Genomic DNA, 25,916 nt, shown 5'->3' with positions numbered 1-25,916 from the left:
TCGGCCCATTGCGGGCCGGAGAATTCGGGCAGCCCCAGGGCCCATTGAGTCGCGCCGGTCCCCGCCATTCTCCGAGGCGGGTGGCGCGATTCACGCTGGGCCGATTTTTGGGGTGCCGAAGAATTTGGAGGACGGCCGGGGTTGGATTCACGGCGACCCCGGCGATTCTCCGACCCGGAGGGGGGGTCGGAGAATCCCGCCCCTAGTTTATAGATTCCAATTTAAAAGATTTAATCTGTACACAGTCTTTGGTATTTGTGCTATCTCATCTACTAATGAAGTAAACTAAAAAAATACTCAACACAAATTCAGACGGGAATATGATTACATGACTACATCACTTAATAAAGGAGTCAGTGAAAGTGGAAAAGGAGACCCTGGAAAGCAAAAATTAACTGCTGAAAATCAAAGAGCAGCTCTCGAGAAAATCTCAAAAAGAGCCATTGAAAAAAATATATTTTGAGCCCTGCAGTTGGATCTTTCAGACACTGAATTGTAGATTTTACACCAAAGATTGATTCAGAATTGAAGCAAAAGTTCAGAAATTTATTCCCAACAGGTTTCTGCTGAGAGTTCTTGAATTAAGGGGAAAGATCACAGATGGTGCTTTTAAAAGTAGACACTGTAGCCCCCACAATAAATGCCATTTTCAGCATATTAAATTCCAGCAGTTTTGGGGGTAACATCAGCAAAAAATACTGTCAGACTGTCAATACTAAATAGCAGCAACAACAGCAGAATCCAACCCCTGCAGTCATTTATGAACTTGCTGATGTCTCTGGAGGCATCGTGACTGAGTGAATCCCTTCCCACACACACAGCAGTTGAATGGTCTCTTCGTGTGAGTGCGTTGGTGTGTCAGCAAGTTGAAAGACTTTGCGAATCCCTTCCCACACACTGAGCAGGTAAACGGTTTCTCCCCAGTGTGAACGTGCTGGTGAGCAGTGAGGTTGGACGACCGATTGAATCCCTTCCCACACACGGAGCATGTGAATGGTCTCTCCGCAGTGTGAGTGCGTTGGTGAGCAGTGAGGTTGGATGACTGCCTGAAACTCTTTCCACAGGAGGTGCAGCCGAATGGTTTCTCTTCAGTGTGAATTCGCTGGTGTCTCAGAAGGGTGGCTAAAACTGTGAATCCCTTCCCACACACAAAGCAAGTAAACGGTCTTTCCCCAGTATGGAGCCGTTGGTGTACAAGGAGTGAGGATGCCTGTCTGAAACTCTTTCCACAGGAAGTGCAGCTGAATGGTTTCTCCTTAATGTGAACTCGCTGGTGTGACAGCAAGTGGGATGATCCAGTGAATCCCTTCCCACACACAGAGCAGGTGAACGGCCTCTCACCTCTATGAACACGCTGGTGTGACAGCAGGTGGAATGACTGAGTGAATCCCTTCCCACAGTCGGAGCAGGTGAACGGTCTCTCCCCAGTGTGAGTGCGTTGATGTACAGTGAGTGCTGAAGAATGCCTGAACCTCTTTCCACAGGAGGTGCAGATGAATAGCTTTTCCTCAGTGTGAATACGCTGGTGAGACCAAAGGCCAGATGACTGAATGAATCGCTCCCCACACACAGAACAGGTGAATGGCCTCTCCCCAGTGTGACTGCGCCGATGGTTTTCCAGCAGGGAAGGGTAACTGAATCCCTTCCCACAGTCCTCACATTTCCATGGTTTCTCCATGGCGCCTGTGTCCTTGTGTCTCTCCAAGTTGGATGATCGGTTGAAGTCTTCTCCACACACAGGACACGTGTATGGTTTCTCCTCACTGTGAAGGTCGAGATGTTTCTTAAGGCTGTGTAACTGGTTAGAGCTCGTTCCTCGGTCAGTTTACTGGAACACTCCCGCTCGGGTGTGTTTGTCTCGATATCTTTCCAGTCACACTGGTGTTTAAAATTGTATCTCACAGACAGAAGAGACAAACGTTTCTCCTTCAACATTCAAAGTCTGAGGATTTTCAGGTCCTGATGAATTGAGTGACTGTCAGATGATGTTTGGTTTCAGTCTCACATCTGTAAATCCTCCTTTCTAATATCCTGTAAAAGGAATTTACAAACGTCATCACTGTCAGTGAATGCTATAAATTCAGAATACACAATTCTAGTTTTAATGTACCATTATTTCCTCTTGTTCTTCCAAAGCTGTAAATCCCCATCCCACACACTCGCCATCCTCCCTGGGCTGCAATCCAAACCCATCTCACCATTTCTTTCCTCCACTCCCAGTTTTCTCCCTCCCTCTCCTCTGCCTGGGTTCAGTTCTCCAGCTCCTGTCTCCAGACTGACAATAAAATCAATTATTTTCTTTGTCAATTATTCTTTTTGTCTACTGTGTACGTACTATGTACGTTCCCTTGGCCACAGAAATATACTTTTCACTGTATGTCGGTACATGTGACAGTCAATCAATCAGCCGTGTGCACCATCTACAAGATGCACTGCAGTAACTCACCAAGGTTCCTTAGACAGCACCTTCCAAACCCACAACCACTACCATCTAGAAGGACATGAGCAACAGACCCTGGGAACCCCATCACCTGGAGGTTCACCAAGTCATTCAGCGCCCTGACATTGAAATATATCACCGCTCCTTCACTGTCGCTGGGGCAACATCCTGGAACTACCTCCCTGACAGCACAGTGGGTGTACCTACACCTCAAGGACAGCAGCGGTTCAAGAAGGCAACTCACCATCACCTTCTGATGGGCAACTAGGAATGGGTAATAAATGCTGGCCTAGCCAGCGACGCCCACATCCCGTAAAAAATTGAATAAACCAAAAAATATCAGCTGCTCCTGTCCTTCTAGATGGTAGTGGCTGCATGCCTGAGTGTGTGTGTGTCTGTTTGTGTGGGTGTGTCAGGCAGTGTGTGCGGGGAGTGTCTGGTGTGTTCTTGATGTAAGGGTGTCTGCTGATTATGTCCTATATGGGAGTGGTCGTTGGTTTGGAAGGTGCTGCCTAAGGAGCCTTGGTGATTTCCCACAGTACATCTTGTAGATGGTACACCCACTGCTACTACCGTGCGTCAGTGGTGGAGGGAGTGAATGTTTGTGGAAGACGTGCCAATCAAGTGCTCTGCCTTATCCTGGATGGTGTTGAGCTTCTTGAGTGTTGCTGGAGCTGCACTCATCCAGGTGAGTGATGAGTATTCCATCACACTCCTGACGTGTACCTTGTAGATGGTGGACAGGCTTTTGGGGGTGAGGAGGTGAGTTACTCGCCACAGAATTCCTATCTTCTTTTTTTTTTAAATTTAGAGTACCCAATTATTTTTTCCAATTAAGGGGCAATTTAGCGTGGCCAATCCACCTACCCTGCACATTTTTGGGTTGCGGGGGTGAGACCCACGCAGACACGGGGAGAATGTGCAAACTCCACACGGACAGTGACCCAGAGCCGGGATCGAACCTGGGACCTCAGTGCTGTGAGGCAGCTGTGCTAACCACAAGGCCACCATGCTGCCCAAATTCCTATCTTCTGACCTGCGCTTGTAGCCACAGTATTTATATGGCTAGTCCAGTTCAGTTTCAGGTCAATGGTAACCCACCCCCCGTGGGGGATTCAGTGATGGTAATGCCATTGCATGTCAAGGGGTGATGGTTAGTATGTCTCTTATTGGAGATGGCACTTGTGTGGCACACATGTTACTTGGCACTAATTAGCCCAAGCCTGGGTATTTTGTCTGACATCCCAAAACATTTCATGGGAGACGTGTTGGAATCTTTAATTTGAAAGGATCTTAACTTGCCGAACTACGCCAAGTTGGGGGAAGCTTAGTTGATGAATCAAAGTCCTGGTGCAATACGACAAGTTGTAAGATTTGTAATATTTCTGGACTACACCAAATTGTTGGATTCCTTGTATTATTGGAATGTGTAAAGTTGAAGGGATTTATATCATTTCCACTATTCGGTTACCAGTAGCACTTTGCGAATACTGGAACTCAGCAGAAATTTAAGTTAAAACTTCTCAGGTGCCAAAAAGAATTGTTTGATTTGTAGTTGCTTGATTACAATTTGAAAGTCATTTAAAAGGCAATTCGTAGACAATTCGAAGCTCTCAGAGAATTACAGACATTATCTTTTTGCTTAGGCAGACAGCTCAAAAGTAACTTTTAAAAGGTCAAAGTCTGGCAATGAAACATGAAGAGAGAGAGAAAGCTAATCTTCAGCTAAGCTCGAACTCAAAGTCAAAAGTACATTACATCACTGACACAGACTAACACAAAGACAGAACCCCCAAAATACATCTCTCATTAACAGACAGACTTAAGAATTAAAGACAGACAATTAAGGACAGACAATACAACACAACACAAAGACGCTACAGAGACTCTAAAATGGCGGGCGGAAACTTTTCAGTTATACACTTTCATGTCTGTCTTAAGTCATCTAATCACACCCCAATATAATCCTAATTGGTTTGGGTTAGACTCAAACACATTTGATTTGATGGCAAGCCGTCCATCTTCAATGTGCAACATTAGCTTTTCTGACTTAGCTGTTATCTGCATTGTGAACAATGGTGCCTTCATGTTGCTATGGTATTCAGTCCTTGTCCTTGACAATTAGCACAAGCAGTGTCAAATTATCTTGCAACTGTGCTGTTTTAATGTCACACTGACGTTGAAAATATGCATTTGCCAGAACAACGGACCTCAGTAAAAGTGAATTATGCTGTATAAATGGGTATTTAAAACTGGGGCTTAATATTTATGCTTAAACAGCTATCTTTTACCTATACCAGTTGTATTCGAAATACCTGGCTTCTACAGTCGGCCCTTTGATAAATCGAAAAATTAAGTGAGATATATCACCATAAGATAAAATACATCATTAATGCGATAGGATAGGTAAAAGCGCAAAGAATAACTCATTCATATTGTCATTACAGTTTTAAACAATAGAATGGACACTTAACATTGCAACAGGCATTTCAAAATTATTATTATAATTAATAAATTAATCAAATTTGATCACATTGGTATGTTATGTAAATGATGAATACAGCTACACAGGAGAATAGGATTATTCTTATTGTGGACATTCCAGTGTGTCCAAACCACCCACAAATCTTATCCCAGAGAGAGATAAATTGGGGTGGATCAAGTTTTTTGATTTCTTTTTGGATATGTAATGCCAAATCTTTAACTTCTTTAGAGTTATCGGGAATGAAAGTGCAACATTCTGCACCAATCAGGGCGCAGGTGCCACCTTTTTCAGCTAGCACATAGTCAAGTGCCATTCGACTTTGTAATACTACGGTTAACATTTTACAGATCTTAACATTGATATACTGATTGAAAATTGATATCATGATTACATAATTCAGCAATAAACAATTAATAATAACTTCAGGCATACAAATAAAATGATTATACAATAAAAGTTGAACATATGATCTAGTAATAAATGGTAAAATGATCAAAATTGACATCCTCTGGATTATACACAGAAGCTTGTTGAAAGGGTTAATTTTCTTACAGAGACAAAAAAGGGGCGTATAGCTTGGAATGCTGCCATTCGCATCTCTAAACTTTTTTTTTGTCACTCAAATGGACTGGGAGTAAAAGTTGGATTGCTGCCAAATTCCCGTTATCAAATGTCTTTGAACGATCTGTTCTTTTGGAATATAGATTTGAGTTGGGTTTTTTTTTAAACCAGCTTCCACATTGTTTGAAGTTTTAATTTCCAGGCTAATTTTAAACATTTATTTTAAAATATCAAATACAATAACTTATTAAATATATAACTGAACCAATCTTGTGCTGTATCTTGATTTTCTGTAGATGAATTTGTCGATTCTGTTAAAGGAAACGCAGCTAACAAGATATGTTAATTTCTTTAAATTAATAAAGCAATGTTCAGAATAACGAGTTTTCTTAAGTTGACAGTTCTTGGCAACTTTTTAGCGATACGTTGAGGGTTCTTTAGCTGCTTTGATGGCAGCCGTTCTGTTCTGAGTAAGTTCCCTTTTGCCTTTGGAAATTTTCTGTCCCAAGTAAACACCTTTCTGGGCAATTTGTGCTTTGTGAAAGCTAGCTTTGTGACTGTTAGCACTGAGGTGGTTCAAGACCATCCGTAAATCTTTGTCATGATCATCTTTATTGATGGAGGTTATCAGATCATCTTCATATTGGATAATGGTGGAAGGCCGAACAGGCAGTTGCCTGAGATGATTCTGTAAAGCCATGTGGTAAACAGTTGGGCTATTATGATACTGTTGTTGATTAACTGTAAAAGCAAACCATGGTTGTAGTTGCTTAGCCAGTGGTGCTGACCAGAAGCCAAACTGGGTGTGTCTTGTTGGTACGTGTTACATGGTTGACCACGAGGTGGAGATGTATTGTAGTGAACATTGTCTATTTCATTATCATCTCTCGAATCCATCCGTTGTTTTTGATAGCATTTTGCCATCCAGTGTCCTACTCTACCACAGAAAAGACATTGTGGTATTTTCTTACATGATTTTAATGAAGCAAGGGTACATGTTTGCCCTGGCGCTGGTGGTGAAATTGTAGTTACTGCTGATATTCCTGCAGGTGCTACAACAGCCGCCGCTGGAGCAGCAGGTAACATGGGCTGGATTTGAGCAATAGGCTGCATTTGAGCAGCTGCAGTGTTAAAAGTTGCCTGATTGTGCAAACCACGATCTATCTGAATGCATCGGTCAACTATGTCTCGGTATGTGCCAGCTGTGGCCCAAGCTGGTAAAACCAAATTCAAGGCAGCAGAAACTTCAGGTTTAACACCAGCTATAAAAGCCGTTTTTAATGGACTTAAAGTGCTTGCATCCCATGTGTCATTTTCCTGGTCGAGTGTCATCCCTGAATATTCCATCCAAGTATGTAAAAATCTTTCCTCAAAATCCTGAATATCTTCATTATTTTTTTGAATGCAAGATGTGATCTTAGACCAATTGGTCCTCGGGGGGCAAAATTTTAATAGCCAATTCTTGACTGCTAGCCAACCAGCTTCTAAATTTTGCAAATCGTCACCAAGGGCAACTTCTACTTCATTTCTAAGGGTTGAAATTACACGAGTACCTAGCATGATAGTCAGAATTTGTACTCCATCAAATGGGTGAAGACTGTAAATGGCTTGTAATCTGTGAATTCCATCCCATGTGGTCATCCCACCCTTTTTAGGGTGTGGAAGATCTTTGGACCATTCGTCAATTTTCGAAGGATCAATCTGTTCAAGGACCTATTGGTGGTCAAATATGTTTTTAGTGATAGTTTCACCATCTTCTTCTATTTTTTTGCTTCCAACTCTAACCCGTTTGCGTTTTAAAGGGGCTAGTCGAATTACTTTAGTATTTTGTATTGTAGGAACACTATCTTCGTCTGATTCATCTGACAGAGGAAATAATTTATTTTTAACAATTGATCTCGGCTGTGCAATTGCCGATTGTGCCACTAGGTGGGGGGCTTGGGCTGCTTTCTGAGTTTGTTCGAATTTCTGCACAGAAAGCCTGTTTGTCAAAGAATTGCAGTGTTCAGTTACGTTGTGTTGCTCTTTTTAACCTTAGTCTATTTGCTCTGTTTCCGTCACCTTTGCTCATGAGTCGCCAGGTATCTTTATGATACCGCCACGTGGTTCAAGTTCAGGTTATGATTAATAACACAGCACACCGCTTAGTAAGGATTAAAACAACGGTCATTTATTTTATACAACAAGCAATATTAATACCCTAATACTACTTTCTATATAACAAACCTATCACTACTGGCCAATACTTAACTTGGGAAGAGCCCACCAGGTCAGGGAAACGAATGGCTTGTCCAATCAAATCTGGCCTGTGGGATTCAAAAGGCTGCTACAGGTCGGTGGCTAGGTGTCTCTACCGGATAGCGATCGTTGGATTCAAACTTACTATACACGGTGGCTGGTCTTGCGAAGGTCGCGAGCAGGCGAAGATGAGAGAGAGAGATCTGAACTTGGACCTTTACTTTTATAGGGCCCAGGGGCTTCCCGCCTCCCAGGGCGGCCCTTGACCCTGAGTCCCAAGTGATTGGATTCTGTCCCCAGTCTCTGGGGTCGATGTGTCCAATGGTGAGGCGATTCCTCGATCGGGGGGTGGTCGCTCACCTGTCTTTGTTTCGGCCACTGCAGGCGCCGACAGGTCTGGCCCGGTATTCAATTGCTAATATGTTGCAATTGTTCCCGGGGATAGCCGGTTTAGCTGTGGATGTCTGAGTAGATTAGGTGTAAACAGTCCTGAATGCAACTGCGGTTACCTGGGTTGATGGGCTGTTGATAGCCCTGAGTATCGATCTGGGCTACGTTCCCAGAGCTGAATATGCAAACCTGCCTGCTTGTGTCTTCTTGGCTGCTTTTCCCAGCAGTCTTTCGGGTTAGCCATTTAAAACTGGGTTTTGGCCAGATTAATCGGAACGCAGCCATTTTACATGGCTACAGTTGTTTATATCTCTTTCTAGAACACATCTTTCTATTATTAACTTGCAATTTTCAAGTTCAATTCGCTCAGTTTTTAATTGCAATTGTCGGTATTTTGACTCCACTTCAAAAACTTGATTTTGGAATTCTGTTATTTGAAAAGATAACTGCTGGAGTTCAGAGGTTTTGTTTTGCAAATCTGTTTTAATTTCATCATACTGCTCAAGTTTGGATTTTGCATCTAGCAAATCTTCAACAACTGCAATTAGTTGGTCTTTAGTGGACTGAAGCTGATGATCACTTTTATTTGTAACAATGATCTCTTGCTGACTGTGTATCTGTCCTGTAATTACCAGGGACCAGTTTACACGTTCTGCACCGTGTAATCGTGTGCATTTTCCCCATGCTCTCTTGATATTATTGAAGGACCACTGTCCTCTGGGGATATCATACTTTGATTCAATTTTTTTTGAGGTTTCACATAGGTCAAATTGTCTACGAGTGAAAGATCTACAATCCCCCAACATATCTTCAACAGAAACATCTGGTATTCCAGCACCCCCCTTGGATGTAGTGGGGAGTAATTTTCTGCCTGCTAAAGGCTCTGAATCTACACTTTGATTTGGATCAGCCATAAATTTTCTTGATCGCTGACTGCCGTGACTATTTTTTTTTTCAGTCCCATTTTATTTTAGTTACTGCAGTGACTAATCTTCCAGCCACATCTACGTTAGTCTCAACGACTGGCACTTGATTTATTTAACACAGTCTATAAAAAATGTTCTTTTCAAGGGTCGAAGTACTGATTGATGCGGCTTTAAGACTTTTAATGGGTGAAAAAGATATTTCTTACCCTAGTCTAGCCATGGGTTCTGGCTGTCTTCTGGGCCTCCTCCGACTATCTCCGAAGCTTCCTGAAGGTTCTGGACCTCCTCCGATTATCTTTGAAGCTTTCCGTCGTCACCTGGGCCTCCGAAGGTCGTTCAGCACTGCTCCCCTCCTGCCATGACTACGCCAATTGTTGGAATCTTTAATTTTAAAGGATCTTAACTTGCCGAACTACGCCAAGTTGGGGGAAGCTTAGTTGATGAATCAAACTCCTGGCGCAATACGACAAGTTGTAAGATTTGTAATATTTCTGGACTACGCCAAGTTGTTGGATTCCTAGTATTATTGGAATGTGTAAAGTTGAAGGAATTTATATCATTTCCACTATTCGGTTACCAGTAGCACTTTGCGAATACTGGGACTCAGCAGAAATTTAAGTTAAAACTTCTCAGGTGCCAAAAAGAATTGTTTGATTTGTAGTTGCTTGATTACAATTTGAAAGTCATTTAAAAGGCAATTCGTAGACAATTCGAAGCTCTCAGAGAATTACAGACATTATCTTTTTGCTTAGGCAGACAGCTCAAAAGTAACTTTTAAAAGGTCAAAGTCTGGCAATGAAACATGAAGAGAGAGAGAAAGCTAATCTTCAGCTAAGCTCAAACTCAAAGTCAAAAGTACACTACATCACTGACACAGACTAACACAAAGACAGAACCCCCAAAATACATCTCTCATTAACAGACAGACTAAGAATTAAAGACAGACAATTAAGGACAGACAATACAACACAACACAAAGACGCTACAGAGACTCTAAAATGGCGGGCGGAAACTTTTCAGTTATACACTTTCATGTCTGTCTTAAGTCAACTAATCACACCCCAATATAATCCTAATTGGTTTGGGTTAGACTCAAACACATTTGATTTGATGGCAAGCCGTCCATCTTCAATGTGCAACATTCGCTTTTCTGACCTAGCTGTTATCTGCATTGTGAACAATGGTGCCTTCATGTTGCTATGGTATTCAGTCCTTGTCCTTGACAATTAGCACAAGCAGTGTCAAATTGTCTTGCAACTGTGCTGTTTTAATGCCACACTGACTTTGAAAATATGCTTTTGCCCGAACAACGGACCTCAGTAAAAGTGAATTATGCTGTATAAATGGGTATTTAAAACTGGGGCTTAATATTTATGCTTAAACAGCTATCTTTTACCTATACCAGTTGTATTCGAAATACCTGGCTTTTACAAGAGGCTATCAATCATCATTTAACACTGGAAGGATTTTATCGAGCAGATGGGACCAAAAACCTGGTCAAAGAAGGAATTAAGGAGTATCCAAAGGAGGAAAACGAGGTGGAGATATTTAGGGAAGGAATTCCAGAGCTTACTGACTCTCCTAACAGTGAAAATGTTTTCTTCTGATCTACCTGCAGAAACCTCTCATCATTTTGATCACCAGCAATAAATGTCCCTCTAACCTTCTCTGTGTAACAGTAAGAAGTCTTACAACACCAGGTATACCTCTTCATTCACCTGAGGAAGGAGCAGCGCTCCAAAAGCTAGTGACATCGAAACAAACCTGTTGGACTTTAACCTGGTGTTGTAAGACTTCTTACTGTGCTTACCCCAGTCCAACGCCGGCATCTCCACATCTCTGTGTAAGGAAGGAAATCCCAACTTCTCCAGTCTGTCCATAAAACTGAAATCCCTCAACCTTGATACCGTTCTGGTAAATCTCCCCTGCTCCCTCTCGGAGACATTAGCCTCCTTTCTAAATCGTGCTGCCCACAACTGGTCACGAGATCCAGCTAAGGCCCATCAGTGGTTTAATAAACATTTCCCATAACTTCCCTGTATTCCTGCCCATTTCAATGAAGACAAGGATCGTTTGTGCATTTTTGACACCTCATCAACTTGTCCTGCCACGTTCTAACATTTGTGTCCATAAACGTCAGGCCACTCTGTTCCTGCTCTGTTTAAAATTCTACTGTTTAGTTTATACTGCCTCTCCTCATTATTCCTTCCAGAATCCATCATTGGCTGTGAACCATATTGGATATTCTGAAGGTGTGAAAGGTTCTACATGAGCACAACAGAATCACAGACTGTTACAGTGCAGAAGGAGGCCATTCGGCCCCTCATGTTTTTACTGTCTCTCAGAATGAGCATTTCACCCAGTGCCGTTCTCCTGCCTTCTCCCTGTAACCTGCACATTGTTTAAAAAGTTATAGATTTTGAACCAAATATTAAATTGGGATTGATATTCAAAGTTAAAGTTTTTACTGCAGAAACAGCTTCAGCTGGGAGTTCTGAATGAAGAGGAAAGATCCCAGACAGCGGTTCTTCAAGGTTCACTGCAGGCCCGATAGCTCAATCAGCTCCACTCTCAGCTCAGGAGAGCTCAGCAGCTCCACACACTGTCCACTGGGGAGTTCTCCTGGTTCAGTGGCACCAACATTCATGTTTTAACTGACAACCAATAAAACTGGATCAATCAGTCGCTTGTCTCCTTGCTGTTTGGATCTTGTTGTGCACACACTAGTTGTTGTGAAACAACAGAGAACAGATTCCAGTGTCTGCAGTAATTTGCTTTTATCTTTGCATTTAACACAAAGCTGATTTGACTATCCAGAATCCAGAATAAGTTTATTCAAATCTTCAGAAACAGGTCCCAATGGTCAGAATGAACATGGTTCAGTCCTGGGTGTGATTAACAGGATGAATAACAGCAGAATCCAACCCCTGCAGTCACTTGTGAACTTGTTGGTGTGTCAGCAGAGTGATGAACAAGTGAATCTCTTCCCACACACAGAGCAGGTGAACAGCCTCTCTCCACTGTGAACTTGCAGGTGCCTCCACAGGTTGCATGAACAAACAAATCCCTTCCCCCATTCGGAGCAGGTGAACGGCCTCTCCCCAGTGTGAACCCACTGATGTACAGTGAGGTCAGATGATCGCCTGAGCCCAGTCCCGCAGTGAGAGCACCTGAGCGGTCTCTCGTCAGTGTGAACTGGTTGATGGTGCGCCAGGTCTCTGGAAATTTGATAGCTCTTCCCGCAGTCTGGGCAATTAAAAGGTCTCTCCCCAGCGTGAACTCGCCGGTGAATCAGCAGATTGGATGAATTAATGAAATGAAATGAAAAATTAAAATCGCTTATTGTCACAAGTAGGCTTCAAATGAAGTTACTGTGAAAAGCCCCTAGTCGCCACATTCCGGCGCCTGTTCTGGGAGGCTGGTACGGGAATGAATCCCTTCCCACACACAGGACAAGTGAACATCCTCTCCCCAGTGTGAATTCGCTGATGTATCAACAGGCTGGACGATCTGCTGAAGCTCTTATGCAGTGAGAGCAGCTGAATGGTGAGTAACCAGTGTGAATGTGCTGGTGCTCCCTCAGCCCATACGGACATTTAAAGCTTCTATCACAGAGCACTGAAACCGTCTCTTGTCATTGTGAACTTGCTGGTGTCTCCGCATCCCAGATAAAAACATGCATCTCTTCCCACACACTGAACAGGTGAATGGCCTCTCCCCAGTGCGAACTCGCTGGTGTGTCACCAGGGTGGATGAATGTGCAAATGCCTTCCCACATTCAGTACAACTGAACGGCTTCTCACCAGTATGACTGCGGCGTTGATTTTTCAGTTCAAATGGGTAATTGAATGCTTTCTCACAATCTCCACATTTCCATGGCTTCTCCCCGGTGTGACTTCGCTTGTGTTTTGACAGGCCAGATGAGTGACTGAAATGTTGTCCACACACAGAACATGTGTACAGTTTCTGCCCAGTGTGAACGGTGCTTTTTCCTTCCATGTTCAAAGGCCGATGCAATTCAGATCCCGAGGAATCGAGCAGCTCGGTCAGATCCTGGGGTGATGTTTGGTTTGGGTTTCTCATCTCTACATCCTCTGCTAGTATCTGGTAAATTAATTGACAGAGGTCGATACGTTCTTGACTAAGGGGAACAGGGGTTATGTGGAGAAAGCAGGAGAATAGGGATGAGAAAAATATCAGCCATGATTGAATCGCGGAACAGATTTGATGTGCTAAGTGGCCTAATTTTGCTCATATGTCTTATGGTCTTAAGAAAGCAAAATGGGAGCATAAGAGAGAGGCCACAAAAACAAGGAGACAGGTTGTGATATTGGGCAGAATTTATGGGACCAGCAGAAGAAAAGGAGACCATGAAACTGCTGGATTATTGTAAAAACCCAAATGTGTGTTCATATCCTTCAGGGAAAGGTACCTGCCATCAGCTCTGAACCTACACAAGAGTTTGCCAGGACATTAACAGAACCTGTCACTCCACCAGCTACAAAGAGGAGGGCACCAGTGCAGACAAACACTATCACCTACAAATCCTCTTCTAGTCACACGCCATTCTGAGTTGGACATATATCCCTGTTCCTCCATCGTCAGTGAATGAAAATCCTGCAATTCTACCAAAAAGTATTTTGGAACACCTCGATAGCTTGAAATACTCAACGGATATACTTGTTAATCAAACAATGCTGTATTCTATTGCAATGTTGGAACAACATCTGCTTAACAACTAATTTCTCCTGGAACCTACCTCCCTTTAGTGTCCCGCATTGGAAATTTCCGGACCCAACAAATCCACTAGCGTTTGGACCTGTGGGAAAGACTAAACGAGGTGACACACTTTAAGGATGAGACATGGGGGGCAGCACGGTGGCACAGTGGTTAGCATTGCTGCTTATGGCGCTGAGGACCCGGGTTCGAATCCCGGCCCTGGATCACTGTCCGTGTGGAGTTTGCACGTTCTCCCCGTGTTTGCGTGGGTTTCGCCCCCACAACCCAAAGATGTGCAGGGTAGGTGGATTGGCCACACTAAATTGCCCCTTAATTGGAAAAAATAATTGGGTACTCTAAATTTATTTTTTTTTAAAGAAAAAAAAAAGGAGACTGGGAGAACGTGAAGGCTAAAATGAGGATTTATTTTTCCCCCCCCCCAAGGTTCATTAGTCTGTGGAATTCACTTCCCAGAGAACAGTGGAGGCTGGGGTATTGAATTTATTTAAGGCAGAGTTAGACAGATTTTTGATAGACAAGGGAGTCAAGGGTTCTGGGTGCAGGTTGGAGGTGCAGACAGGCAAGGGGAACTGAGACCACAACCAGATCAGCCCTGATTTTATTGAATGGTGGAACAGGCTTGGAGGGCCGAATGGCCTGTTTCTGCTCCTAAATCCTAGTCAAATGGGTTAAACCCAGCAGTATCTCCTCCATCTCCACTCCAGCCCACATTGCTTCTGCATCCAATGCCCATCCTAATTGAACCTTGCTCTTAATTGGTCTGCCCAGCTTTTATGTACCTGTGCATTCCAGTCTTTTTGATTAAGATAGGATGCACTCACATACACAACTGTTTCTGGGTTGAACTGTGCTCCTTGGGAGGGGTGATCTTTCTCTCTCTCCCTCTCTTCCACCATGCCCCATATCGGTATGAGCTTTACCGGTGGTCTATGCTGCTCGTTTGGGTGCCTTTCTGCTGATGTGGTGGTGGTGGGTGTGTGCTGGCTTGAAATCTGGTGGTTTCGATTTCTTGTTGATTATTCATTGGTTTCTATTTTATAATAATAACTTTTATTGTCACAAGTGGGCTTACATTAACACTGCAATGAAGTTACTCGAAAATCCCCAAGTCGCCACACTCCGGCCCCCGTTCTAGTACACTGAGGGAGAATTCAGAATGTCCAGTTTTGGTGTATTGTGGATATTTTTACTGTATTGCTGATTGTTTTGTATTTAGCTCTGTTCTTTTGTAATATGGAGTTGTTAATAAACTAAAATATCTGTATTCATCCATGCAGAGAATTCTGGGTAACATGGCATTTAAATGTAAGAAAGAAGAAAGATGATGTGTCAAAATCATAGAAAAGAAGAACGATATAAAACAACTAACATAATTCGCTTCCATTCCCCATCAGTGTCAGACAAAATTAATATATTCATTGCAATCAAGTACTTTGACTTAAATCCTTCAGTTTATCAATTGAATCATGTTTCTTTAACTGTATTTCCGAATTCAGGTTCATGTCCTCATTTTTTTCCTCCTCTGAACTCCATCGGACAGAGTAATGTAGGAGAGTGGACACTGATTATCCTGGGAAACAGCAGCAAGAGGAGCTCAGAGGCCAGAAGAGCAAGGGAGCAGTGAGGTCTGTCACCAGACTTGAGGCTGGAACCTGAGTTGCTCAGTCAAGTGAGTGAATGTCTTTTTTTTTATTAGTGTCACAAGTAGGCTTACACTGCAATGAAGTTAGTGTCCGAGTACACTGAGGGAGAATTCAGAATGTCCATTTCACCTAACCTGTGGGCTGTAGGAGGAAACCGGAGCTCCCAACAGATGCTGCCAGACCTGCTGAGATTTTCCAGCATTTTCTCTTTTGTTTCAGATTCTAGCATCCGCAGTAATTTGCTTTTGTACATTGTGTATCTGTTGTATGTCCTGTTTTTCATCAATGGAATGATCTGTCTGGATTGTATGCAGAACAAAACTTTTCATTGTACCTCAGTACACGTGACAATAAATCCAAATAATTAATTTACACTCCCCTACAATCTGGTTTGTAATTGAGGGCCTGCCCACTTGGATTTATTTATTTAAATTTAGAGTACCCAATTATTATTTTATTTATTTATTTCCAATTAAGGGGCAATTTAGCACGGCCAATCTACCTAACCACCTGGCCCGCACATCTTTGGGTTGTGCGGTGAAACCCACGCAGAGATGGGGAGAATGTGCAAACTCCACACGGACAGTGACCCAGAGCCGGGATTCGAACCCAGGTCCTCAGCACCTTAGTCCCAGTGTTAACCACTACGCCACATTCATGTATGATATTTATCCCACCCACCCAATCTTCACATCATAGCAAACAAAAATCACCATTCACTAATTGGGATGATCGACAACGCAGGACAGCAGTGCGCAGGCGCAATGCCTGGGAGTAGTTGGCGCATGCGCGATGTGATGGCGCCTGGGAAAGAGACGCTTCTTTGTCTCATGGGCAGCCGGTAAGGATGTGGAAATCCGGAGGAAGCAATAGAGCCCACTCTGGAGGGGAGAGTTTCTAAACACCGCGTGAAGGCCCTAAACCAGGAATACGTACCTGTACGTCCTGCGTTTGCAGCTTCGGGTCTTTTTCCCGATAACAGGCCCACCTTAACGGCCGCCATCTTGATTCAAATGGAGCGAAGCGCGGGTGCGGTGACGTCAATAATGGGCGAGGCTTGGTTGTCTCACTCGGCCAGGTCCTAGTGCCCGACGCAGATTACCATCCCAGGTTGCAGTCTCCCTCAGCTTGATTCATTTATTTGTCTGGCGAAAAGGATGGTCTCTTTCCTAATGTTCACAACTAAAGGGCTGGTTTTCCCAGGATATGGCTGACATTTAAGGGGGCAGTAAATTAATATTGGGCAGAGATATATCTAATGTAGCGGCACGGTCACACAGTGGTTAGCACATTTGCTTTACAGCGCCAGGGACCTGGGTTCAATTCCCGGCTTGGGTCACTGTCTGTGCGGAGTCTGCACGTTCTCCTGTGTCTGCGTGGGTTTCCTCCAGGTGCTCCGTTTTCCTCCCACAAGTCCCGAAAGACATGCTGTTAGGTGACATTGGGCATTTTGGATTCTCCCTCCGTGTACCCGAACAGGCGCCGGAATGTGGCGATGAGGGGCTTTTCACAGTAGCTTCAATGCAGTGTTAATGTAAGCCTACTTGTGACACTAATAAAGAATATTATGTTCTGAAGGTTAGTCTTTGGATTTCATTTCCACAGAGATCAGCGGAGTCTGGAGGGGCATTGAATATATTCAAACACAGGTTTGACAGACATTTGATTGAGAATGGAGTTAAGGGTTATGGGGTTCAGGCAGGAAAACAGAGTGCAAGCTGAGATGAGATGTGAGGGCAGCACGGTCGCACAAGTGGATAGCACTATGGCTTCACAGCGGCAGGGTCCCAGGTTCGATTCCCTGCTGGGTCACTGTATGGAGTCTGCACGTTCTCCCCCGTGTCTGCGTTGGTTTTCTCCGGGCGCTTCAGTTTCCTCCCACAATCCAAAGACGTGCAGGTTAGATGGATTTGCCATGATAAATTGCCCTAAGTGACCAAAAGATTGCCCTAAGTGTCCAAAAAAAAAGGTTAGGAGGGGTTATTGGGTTACGGGGACAGGGTGGAAGTGAGGGCTTAAGTGGGTCGGTGCAGACTTGATGGGCCGAACGGCCTCCTGTACTGTATGTTCTATGAGGGATTTTTTCACTCGCGAATGTGGTGAAGCTTTGGAATTCTCTACCCCAGAGGAATGTGGAGTCTCAGTCATCAAGTATGTTCAAGACAAATATAGGTTTCCTGATATTGAAGATATCGAGGGATATGAGGATCGTGTGGGAAAATGGTGCTGAGATAGATCGGCCAAGGATCTCATTGATTGGTTGAGCAGACTTGGTGGGCTGAATGGCCTACTTTTGCTCCGATTATAATCTCTGTGTCCTGGTCAGGAAGCAATGAGCTGAACTTGGATCTGTTAATCAACATGAATCAGCACCTTCAGGAGAATTGGGAGGGTGAATATTAGATACAGCAGAGTGAGAATGGAGGGAGATTAAGTGGGATGGAGATTTACAGCTTTTGGAGAACAAAAGAGGAAATAATGTTCCACAGGAACGAGAATTGTCTGTTCTGCATATCTATCCTGTACTAACAATGATGACTTCTGTAATTTTTTTTAAAGGATATTGGAAGAGGAGGAATAATAGAGAGAAACCTCAAACATCACGTCTCAATGTGACAAACTCATTTGATTCCTTTTGATCTGAATATCATCGGGCTCTGAATATCATCTGGGAGAAGGGGATTTGTCCGATCTGTCGGCTTCAAAAGATTTTAAACGTGAGTGTGACTGGAAACACACAGCACACACCCGAGTGAGAGTGTTCCAGTGAACTGACTGTGGAAACATCTGTGTGACTGGAAAAGCACCGAGTCCCACACAACACACACCCGAGTGAGTGTGTTCCAGTGAACTGACTGTGGAAAGAGCTTTAACCAGTTACACTGCCTGAAAAACACCACAATATTCACAGTGAGGAGAGACCCTGCACATGTTCTGTGTGTAGACAAGGCTTCCACTGATTGTCCAATCTGGAGAGACACGAGGAGACCCAAAACATGGAGAAACCGTGGAAATGTGCCGACTGTGGGAAGGGATTTAGAGCCCCATCTGTGCTGGAGATTCATCGCCGCAGTCACACTGGGCAGAGGCCTTTCACCTGCTCTCAGTGTGGGAAGGGATTCACTCACTTCTTTAACCTGCAGTCACACCAGCGAGTTCACACTGGGGAGAGGCCATTCACCTGCTCTCAGTGTGGGAAGGAATTCACTCAGTTATCCAGTCTGCATACACACCAGCGAGTCCACACTGGGGAGAGGCCATTCACCTGCTCCCAGTGTGGGACGGGATTCAGTTCTTCGTCCAACCTACGGAGACATCAGCGAGTTCACACTGGGGAGAGGCCATTCACCTGCTCTCAGTGTGGGAAGGGATTCAGTGATTTATCCACCCTGCAGACACACCAGCGAATTCACACTGGGGAGAAGCCATTCATCTGCTCTCAGTGTGGGAATGGATTCACACATTTATCCAGTCTGCAGACACACCAGCGAGTTCACACTGGGGAGAGGCCATTCACCTGCTCTCAGTGTGGGAGGGGATTCAATAATTCGTCCAACCTTCGGAACCATCAGCGAGTTCACACTGGGGAGAGGCCGTTCAGCTGCTCTCAGTGTGGGAAGGGATTTGTTAGTTCATCCACATTGCAGAGACATCAGCGTATTCATACTGGGGAGAGGCCATTCACTTGTTCCCAGTGTGGGAAAGGATTCAGTGATTTATCCACTCTGCGGAAACATCAGCGAATTCACACTGGGGAGAGGCCATTCACCTGCTCTCAGTGTGGGAAGGGATTCAGTAATTCGTCCAACCTTCGGAAACACCAGCGTGTTCACACTGGAGAGAGGCCATTCACCTGCTCTTAGTGTGGAAAGGGATTACATAGAAACATAGAAAATAGGAGCAGGAAGGGACCATTTGGCCCTTTGCGCCTGCTCTGCCATTCATTATGATATTGGCTTATCATCCAACTTAACAACCTAATCCCACTTTCCCCTCCATATCCTTTGATTCCCTTCGCCCTCAGTGCTATATCTAACTGCTTCTTGAAAACATACAATGTATTGGCCTCAACTATTTCCTGTGTTAACAAATTCCACAGGCTCACCACTCCCTGGTTGAAGAAATTTCTCCTCATCTCTGTCCTAAATGGTCTACCCTGTATCCTCTGGTTCTGTACACTCCTACCATAGGGAAAATCTTTCCTGCATCTCCCCTGTCAAGTCCTGTTAGAATATTGTAGGTTTGTATGAGATCCCCCATTCTTCTGAACTCCAGCCAATACAACCTAACTAATTCAATCTCTCATACGACAGTCCCACCATCCCAGGAATCAGTCTGGTAAACCTTTGCTGCAAGAACATCCTTCCTCAGATATGGAGACCAAAACTACGCACAATATTCTAGGTGTGGCCTCGCCATGGCCCTGTATAATTGTGGCAGGTTATCCCTGCTCCTGTACTCAAATCCGCTCGCAGTGAAGGCTAGCATACCATTTGCCTTCTTTACTGCCTGCTGTAGCTGCACATTTACCTTCAGTGACTGGTGTACGAGGATACCCAGGTCTCGTTGCATAGTCCCCTCTCCGAATCTATGACCGTTCAGATAATAGTCTGCCTTCTCATTTTTGGTACCAATGTGGATAACCTCGCATTTCTCCAAATTATACTGCATCTGCCATTCATTTGCCCACTCACTCAACTTGTCCAAATCTGCAACGGAAGGATCTCTGCATCCTCCTCACAGCTCACCCTCCCATGCAACTTGTATCATCTGTAAATTTGGAGATATTGCATTTTGTTCCCTCATCTAAGTTGTTAATATATAAGTGGTGCAACTGCCTCATAGTGCTGAGGACCAGGGTTCAATCCTGCCCGGGTCACTGTTTGTGTGCAGACAAGTTCTCCTCGATTTTGCGTGGGTCTCACTCCCATAACCCCAAAGATGTGCAGGGTAGGTGAATTGGCCATGCTAAATTACCACTTCATTGCAAAAATAGAATTGGGTACTTTAAATTTGAAAAGAAAAATCATTTATATATCTTGTGAATATCTGGGGCCCGAGCACCGATCCCAGCGGTACCCCACTAGCCACTGCCTATCAATTTGAAAAAGATCCATTAATTCCTCCTCTTTGTTTCCTGTCTGCCAACCAGTTTTTATCCATCTCAAGAGACTACCCCTAATCCCATGTGCTTTAATTTTACACACTAATATCTTATGCAGGAATAAGTCGAAAGCCATCTGAAAGTCCAAATATACCACATCCATTGGCTCCCCCTCATCAACTCTACCAGTTACATCATCGAAGAATTCCAGTAGATTTGTCAAGCATGATTTCCCCTTCATAAATCCATGCTGACTCTGTCCGATCCTGCCATTGGTTTCTAAGTGCTTTGCTTTAAAATCTTTGATAATGGATTCTAAAATTTTCCCCACTGCCGATGTCAGGCTTACTGGTCTATAATTCCCTGTTTTCTCTCTGTCTCGCTTTTTAAATAGTGGAATTACATAAGCCACCCTCCAATCTGCAGGAATTGTTCCAGCGTCTATAGAATCCTGGAAGATGACTACCAATGCATCCACTATTTCTAGAACCACTTCCTTAAGTACTTTGGGATACAGATTATCAGGCCCTGGGGATTTATCAGCCTTCAATCCCATCAATTTCCCCAACACCATTTCTCGAATATTGATCTCCTTCAGTTCCTCCCTCTCACTAAATCCTGCGTTCCCCAACATTTCTAGTATTTGATTTGTGAAGACAGAACCAAAGTATGTATTTATTTGCTCACCCATTTCTTTGTCCCCTATTATACATTCCCCTGTTTCTGACTGTAAGGAACCTACATTTGTCTTTATCAAACTTTTTCTCTTCACATTCCTATAGAAACTTTAACAATCAGCCTAATTTCCTGTTTTATGCCATTCCCAACATCACCACTGCAGTTTGGGGTCTGTATACGACGCCCACTTATTATTTTGCCCCTTGGTGTTTCTCAGCTCTACCCATACAGATTCCACATTGTCAGAGCTAATATCCTTCCTCACCATTGCATTAATTTCCTCTTTAACCGGCAGTGGTTTAGCTGGTTTAGCTAAGCCAGCTTGGGGATGGTTTAGCAGAGGGCTAAATCGCTGGCTTTGAAAGCAGACCAAGGCAGGCCAGCAGCACGGTTCAATTCCCGTACCAGCCTCCCCGAATGTGGCGACTAGGGGCTTTTCACAGTAACTTCATTTTAAGCCTACTTGTGACAATAAGCGATTTTCATTTTCATTTCACTGACACTCCACTGCCTTTTCCCTTTTGTCTCTCCTCCCTAAATACTGAATAGTCCAAAGATGTGCAGGTTAGGTGGATTGGCCATGATAAATTGCCCTTAGTGTCCAAAATTGTCCTTAGTGTTGGGTGGGGTTACTGGGTTATGGGGATAGGGTGGAGGTGTTGACCTTGGGTATGGTGCTCTTTCCAAGAGCTGGTGCAGACTCGATGGGCCGAATGGCCTCCTTCTGCATTGTAAATTCTAAACTAAATATTCAGTTGCCATCCCTGGTCATCCTGCAGCCATGTCTCCATAATCCCCATTATCTCACACCCGTTTACGTCTATTTGCGCGATTCACTCGATTATGCCGCCTGCAGTCACACCAGGGAGTTCCTACTGGGGAGAGGATGTTCACCTGCCCTCAATGTACGAAGGGATTTAGTAATTCATCGCACTTTCTGAGACACCCAACAACTTCACAACTGATTTCAGTGATTGGATTCTGCTGTTATTGTTTCTGTTCTCAATTACATCCAGGGCTGCATTTTGTTCATTCTGTTGGTAAAGGGGGATGGTCAGAGGATTTCTTTCTTCTGGACTGGTCTGTCTCACGGCTTCGCCTCCGGTGGACAAATTCTCTCTGACCCTTCTTGCAAATTCCTCGTTTTGCATTTCACAAGGATCAAAGAGTGAAAGGGAGTTTGGAGGTTCACAGATCATGGAATTTACAGTGCGGAAGAAGGCCATTCGGCCCATCGAGTCTGCACCGGCCCTTGGAAAGAGCATCCCATCCAAACCCGCACCTCCACTCTATCCCCATAACCCAGTAACCCCACTTAATCTTTTTTGGACACTAAGGGCAATTTAACATGGCCAATCCACCTGACCTGCACATCTTTGGACTGTGGGAGGAAACCGGAGCACCCGGAGGAAACCCATGCACACTCGGGGAGATCGTGCAGACTCCGCACAGACAGTGACCCAAGCCGGGAATTGAACCTGGGACCCTGGAGCTGTGAAGCAGCTGTGCTAACCACTAGGCTACCGTGCTGCCCAGGTTAGATGTTTCATTACCATTTCTGTTTTAAAATCCCCCAAATCATGCCACATTGCCATGAAGGTGGGCTGTGGTGGTTTCACAGTTCTTTTGTTTAATTTATCTCAGTGCTTCTCACAGAAGAAAACTATCAGTGTATGAGGGGCAAGTTGTCTGAGGTGCACTGGGAAACTACATTAAATAGTATGGTGGGAGAAAGGCGATCACTAATATTTAAGGAATTATTGCAGATTTACACTGGGATTGGTTTGCTCAGTTGGCTGGATGGCTGGTTTGTGCTGAGTGACACCAACAGCACAGGTTAAATTCCCATACCGGCTGAGGTTAGCCTTGGTCTGTGTCGGTATTTATGCTCCACATGAGCTTCCACCCACCCCTCTACATCTCCTCCCATCAGCATCTTTTTCTATTCTTTCTCCCTCGTGTGTATCTAGCTTTACTTTCATTGGATTCATGCTGTTCATCTCAACCACTCGCTGTGGTCGTGAGTTCCACATTCTCACCACTCGCTGGGTAAAGAGGTTTCTCCTGAAATTCCTATTAGATTATTGAATCCCTTCATAATCTGAAAGATTCCATCCGGTCACCCATCAGTCTTCTCTTTTCCAGAAAAAAGCAGCCCCAGCCTTTCCTGAGTGTTAAATGCTCTCAGTTCTGTATATTATTAATCTTTGTTGCACCTTATCCAGTGCCTCTATTTCCTTTTTCTAAATGGAGATCACCAATGTTGACAGAGCTCCCAGCGTAGGCGAACCCTGGTTCTAAACAAGTTGAACATTTCCTCCGTGCTTTTCAATTCTGTCCCTCTGGAATGCTAGCCTATATATGGGTCCCACACTTTAGGAAAGATGTGAAGTTCTTCGACAGGGTGTAGAGGACATTAACAATAATAATCTTTATGGTCACTATAAAGATTACAGTGCTATGAAGTTACTGTGAAAATCCCCTAGTCGCCACACTCCGGCGCCTGTTCAGGTACATCGAGGGAGAATTCAAAATGTCCAATTCACCTAACCTGCACATTTTCCGGGACTTGTGTTTTCTTGATAGAAACTGATGCACCCGGAGGAAACCCACCCAGTCACGGGTAGAACGTGCAGACTCAGCACAGGCAGTGACCCAAACCGGGAATGAAACCTGGGACCCTGGTGCTGTGAAGCAACAGTGCTAACCATTGTGCTAGAATGACACCAGAGATGAGGGACTCCAGTTAGTTGGAGTGACTGGAGCAGCTGAATTTCTCTCCTGAGATCACAGCATCTGGAGGGTGGGGAATGAGGCCATTCAGCCCTTTGAGACCGTGTCGGCTCTCTGTGGAGGAAGCCAGTCTGCCCATTGCCCCGTTCTATCCCCAAATCCCTGTGGGTTTATTTCTCTCAGTGCCTGTCCAATTTCCTATTGAAATCCTTCCGTCATCTCTGCAACTCCTACCCTCATAGGCAGTAGGTTCCATGTCATTACCACTCACTTTATATGTACATAAGACTCCTCGAGCACAGAGGAGTCTATTTGGCCCATTTTTCCCGTGCCAGCTCTCTGTACAGCGACCCATTTAATCCCAGAGTTCGACGATTTTGTTTTCTTTTTCAGAATGAATCAAATTATCTTTTGGAAGTGACAGTCCAATGAGATTCCAGCACCATTTATAGACAGTGTATTCTAAATCACAACAACTCGCTGTATTTTACTACAAATAATTGTGCATATGGTGTGTCTGGAGTTTCACAGAGTTTTCAAAATGGTGTCAATGACGTGGTTATTACACAAAATTAAGACTCAACCTTTATCAATGATTTTGGTGAGGAAACTGAGTGTAATATATCTGAGTTTGCGAACAATTAGAACAGGTGTACATTTCTATAAAACCTCTCACTACCACTTGACCTCCTGAAGTTTTTTAAAGCCAATGGAGTACTTTTGAAACATATTCACTGCTGTAATGTAGGAAACTGTAAGTACCATCAGTGATCACATTTAGTTATAAAATTGACATTTTAAAGGTCAAAGAAGCCCTTTTATACCTCTAACATGTGGCTTCCTGCAGCCATTTCACCTTCTGTACCTTTACTGTATTAACTATGCATTGATTTCACAGCAAAAAACAATAATTATATTCATGATTATTCAGTGGTGAACATTGATTATCATAAGTGAATTGGTGTGTTAGGTAATTATATTGGAAAGACTAGATATTTATTTTAAAAAATAACACGATCAACCAAAATGTTTCCAGAAACTGCAGAGCGATCAGAATTTGTTTAAAAAAAAATAATTACTCGATAATTTTGAGAAGTTACGAGATGTGGTGATAAGCCTGTATATAATATTGCATGTACTCAGCAGTGTGAACTCCCACCAGTAGGTGGCGTCCGGCATCAGTCAGTTGACATCCGGCTACCAACAGAACTTTGTGAGACGTACACGAGGACAGTCGCACGTCAGTGTAGTTCCAAGAGTGTCTAATGTAACTGTGATGACTTGGTCTGTATAGCATTCTGATCATTCCCTTACCACGTGTACATTAATAAATCACCATTCTAAGTCACCAGCAGTTCTGTAGAATCATTGCAAGACAAGATCACAGAATACAACACCAGACAACTTTTTCTGTCACGAATATGTGGTATGTGGCCTAGGCAGTGGTGTAATGGTATTGTTTATTTACATTTTTTTTTAAGAGTACCCAATTAATTTTTTTCAATTTAACATGGCCAATCCACCTACCCTGCACATCTTTGGGTTGTGGGGCTAGGGCAGCACGGTGGCACAGTGGACAGCACTGCTGACTCACGGCGCCAAGGTCCCAGGTTCGATCCCAGCTCTGGGTCACTCTCCATGTGGAGTTTGCTCATTCTCCCGTATTCGCATGGGTTTCGCCCCCACAACCCAAAGCTGAGCAGGGTAGGTTGATTGGACACGCTAAATTGCCCCTTAATTGGAAAAAAAAAACATCTTTGGGTTGTGGGGGCGAAACCCACGCAAACACGGGGAGAATGTGCAAACTCCACACGGACAGGGACCCAGAGGTGGGATCGAACCTGGGACCTCGGTGCCGTGAAGCAGCAATGCTAACGACTTAGCCACTGTGCTGCCCTGTATTGTTACTGGGCGAGTAATCCAGAGAGCGAGGTTAATGCTCTGGGGATCTGGGATAGAATCTGCCTTTGACAGATGG

The 25,916-nt window shown here is 44.1% G+C and overlaps 2 protein-coding genes and 1 long non-coding RNA gene across 8 annotated transcripts in view; 1 reads left to right on the top strand and 2 right to left on the bottom strand.

Annotated features, from left to right (window-relative positions):
• The window catches only part of LOC140421854 (uncharacterized), a 514,775-nt gene that overhangs the window by 397,099 nt on the left and 91,760 nt on the right, over positions 1-25,916 (bottom strand). The gene's annotated exons all lie outside the window — the stretch shown is intronic.
• On the bottom strand, positions 519-16,453 carry LOC140421837 (uncharacterized). 5 transcript variants are annotated; one of them, XM_072506811.1, is made up of 3 exons: positions 16,360-16,442; positions 13,800-13,871; positions 519-2,031 (listed from the first exon to the last, which is right to left on the bottom strand). In XM_072506811.1, the coding sequence occupies exon 3, from the start codon at positions 1,676-1,678 to the stop codon at positions 755-757; it is 924 nt and encodes a 307-aa protein (XP_072362912.1). In that variant the 5' UTR covers positions 1,679-2,031; positions 13,800-13,871; positions 16,360-16,442; the 3' UTR covers positions 519-754. The 5 variants fall into 5 exon arrangements, with proteins under 5 accessions (XP_072362912.1, XP_072362914.1, XP_072362915.1 ...); XM_072506813.1 differs by lacking the exon at positions 13,800-13,871 and adding an exon at positions 12,901-13,144; XM_072506814.1 differs by lacking the exon at positions 13,800-13,871 and adding an exon at positions 15,558-15,722 and having other exon boundaries at positions 16,360-16,432.
• On the top strand, positions 15,283-25,286 carry LOC140421839 (uncharacterized). 2 transcript variants are annotated; one of them, XM_072506817.1, is made up of 2 exons: positions 15,283-15,449; positions 17,983-25,286. In XM_072506817.1, the coding sequence occupies exon 2, from the start codon at positions 18,420-18,422 to the stop codon at positions 19,284-19,286; it is 867 nt and encodes a 288-aa protein (XP_072362918.1). In that variant the 5' UTR covers positions 15,283-15,449; positions 17,983-18,419; the 3' UTR covers positions 19,287-25,286. The 2 variants fall into 2 exon arrangements, with proteins under 2 accessions (XP_072362918.1, XP_072362917.1); XM_072506816.1 differs by lacking the exon at positions 15,283-15,449 and adding an exon at positions 16,199-16,264.

Source organism: Scyliorhinus torazame, chromosome 5, assembly GCF_047496885.1.
Source record: "Scyliorhinus torazame isolate Kashiwa2021f chromosome 5, sScyTor2.1, whole genome shotgun sequence".
Lineage (NCBI taxonomy): Eukaryota > Metazoa > Chordata > Chondrichthyes > Carcharhiniformes > Scyliorhinidae > Scyliorhinus > Scyliorhinus torazame.
The sequence above is the reverse complement of the archived record's forward strand: the minus strand, read 5'-3'. Positions and strand labels throughout refer to the sequence as shown.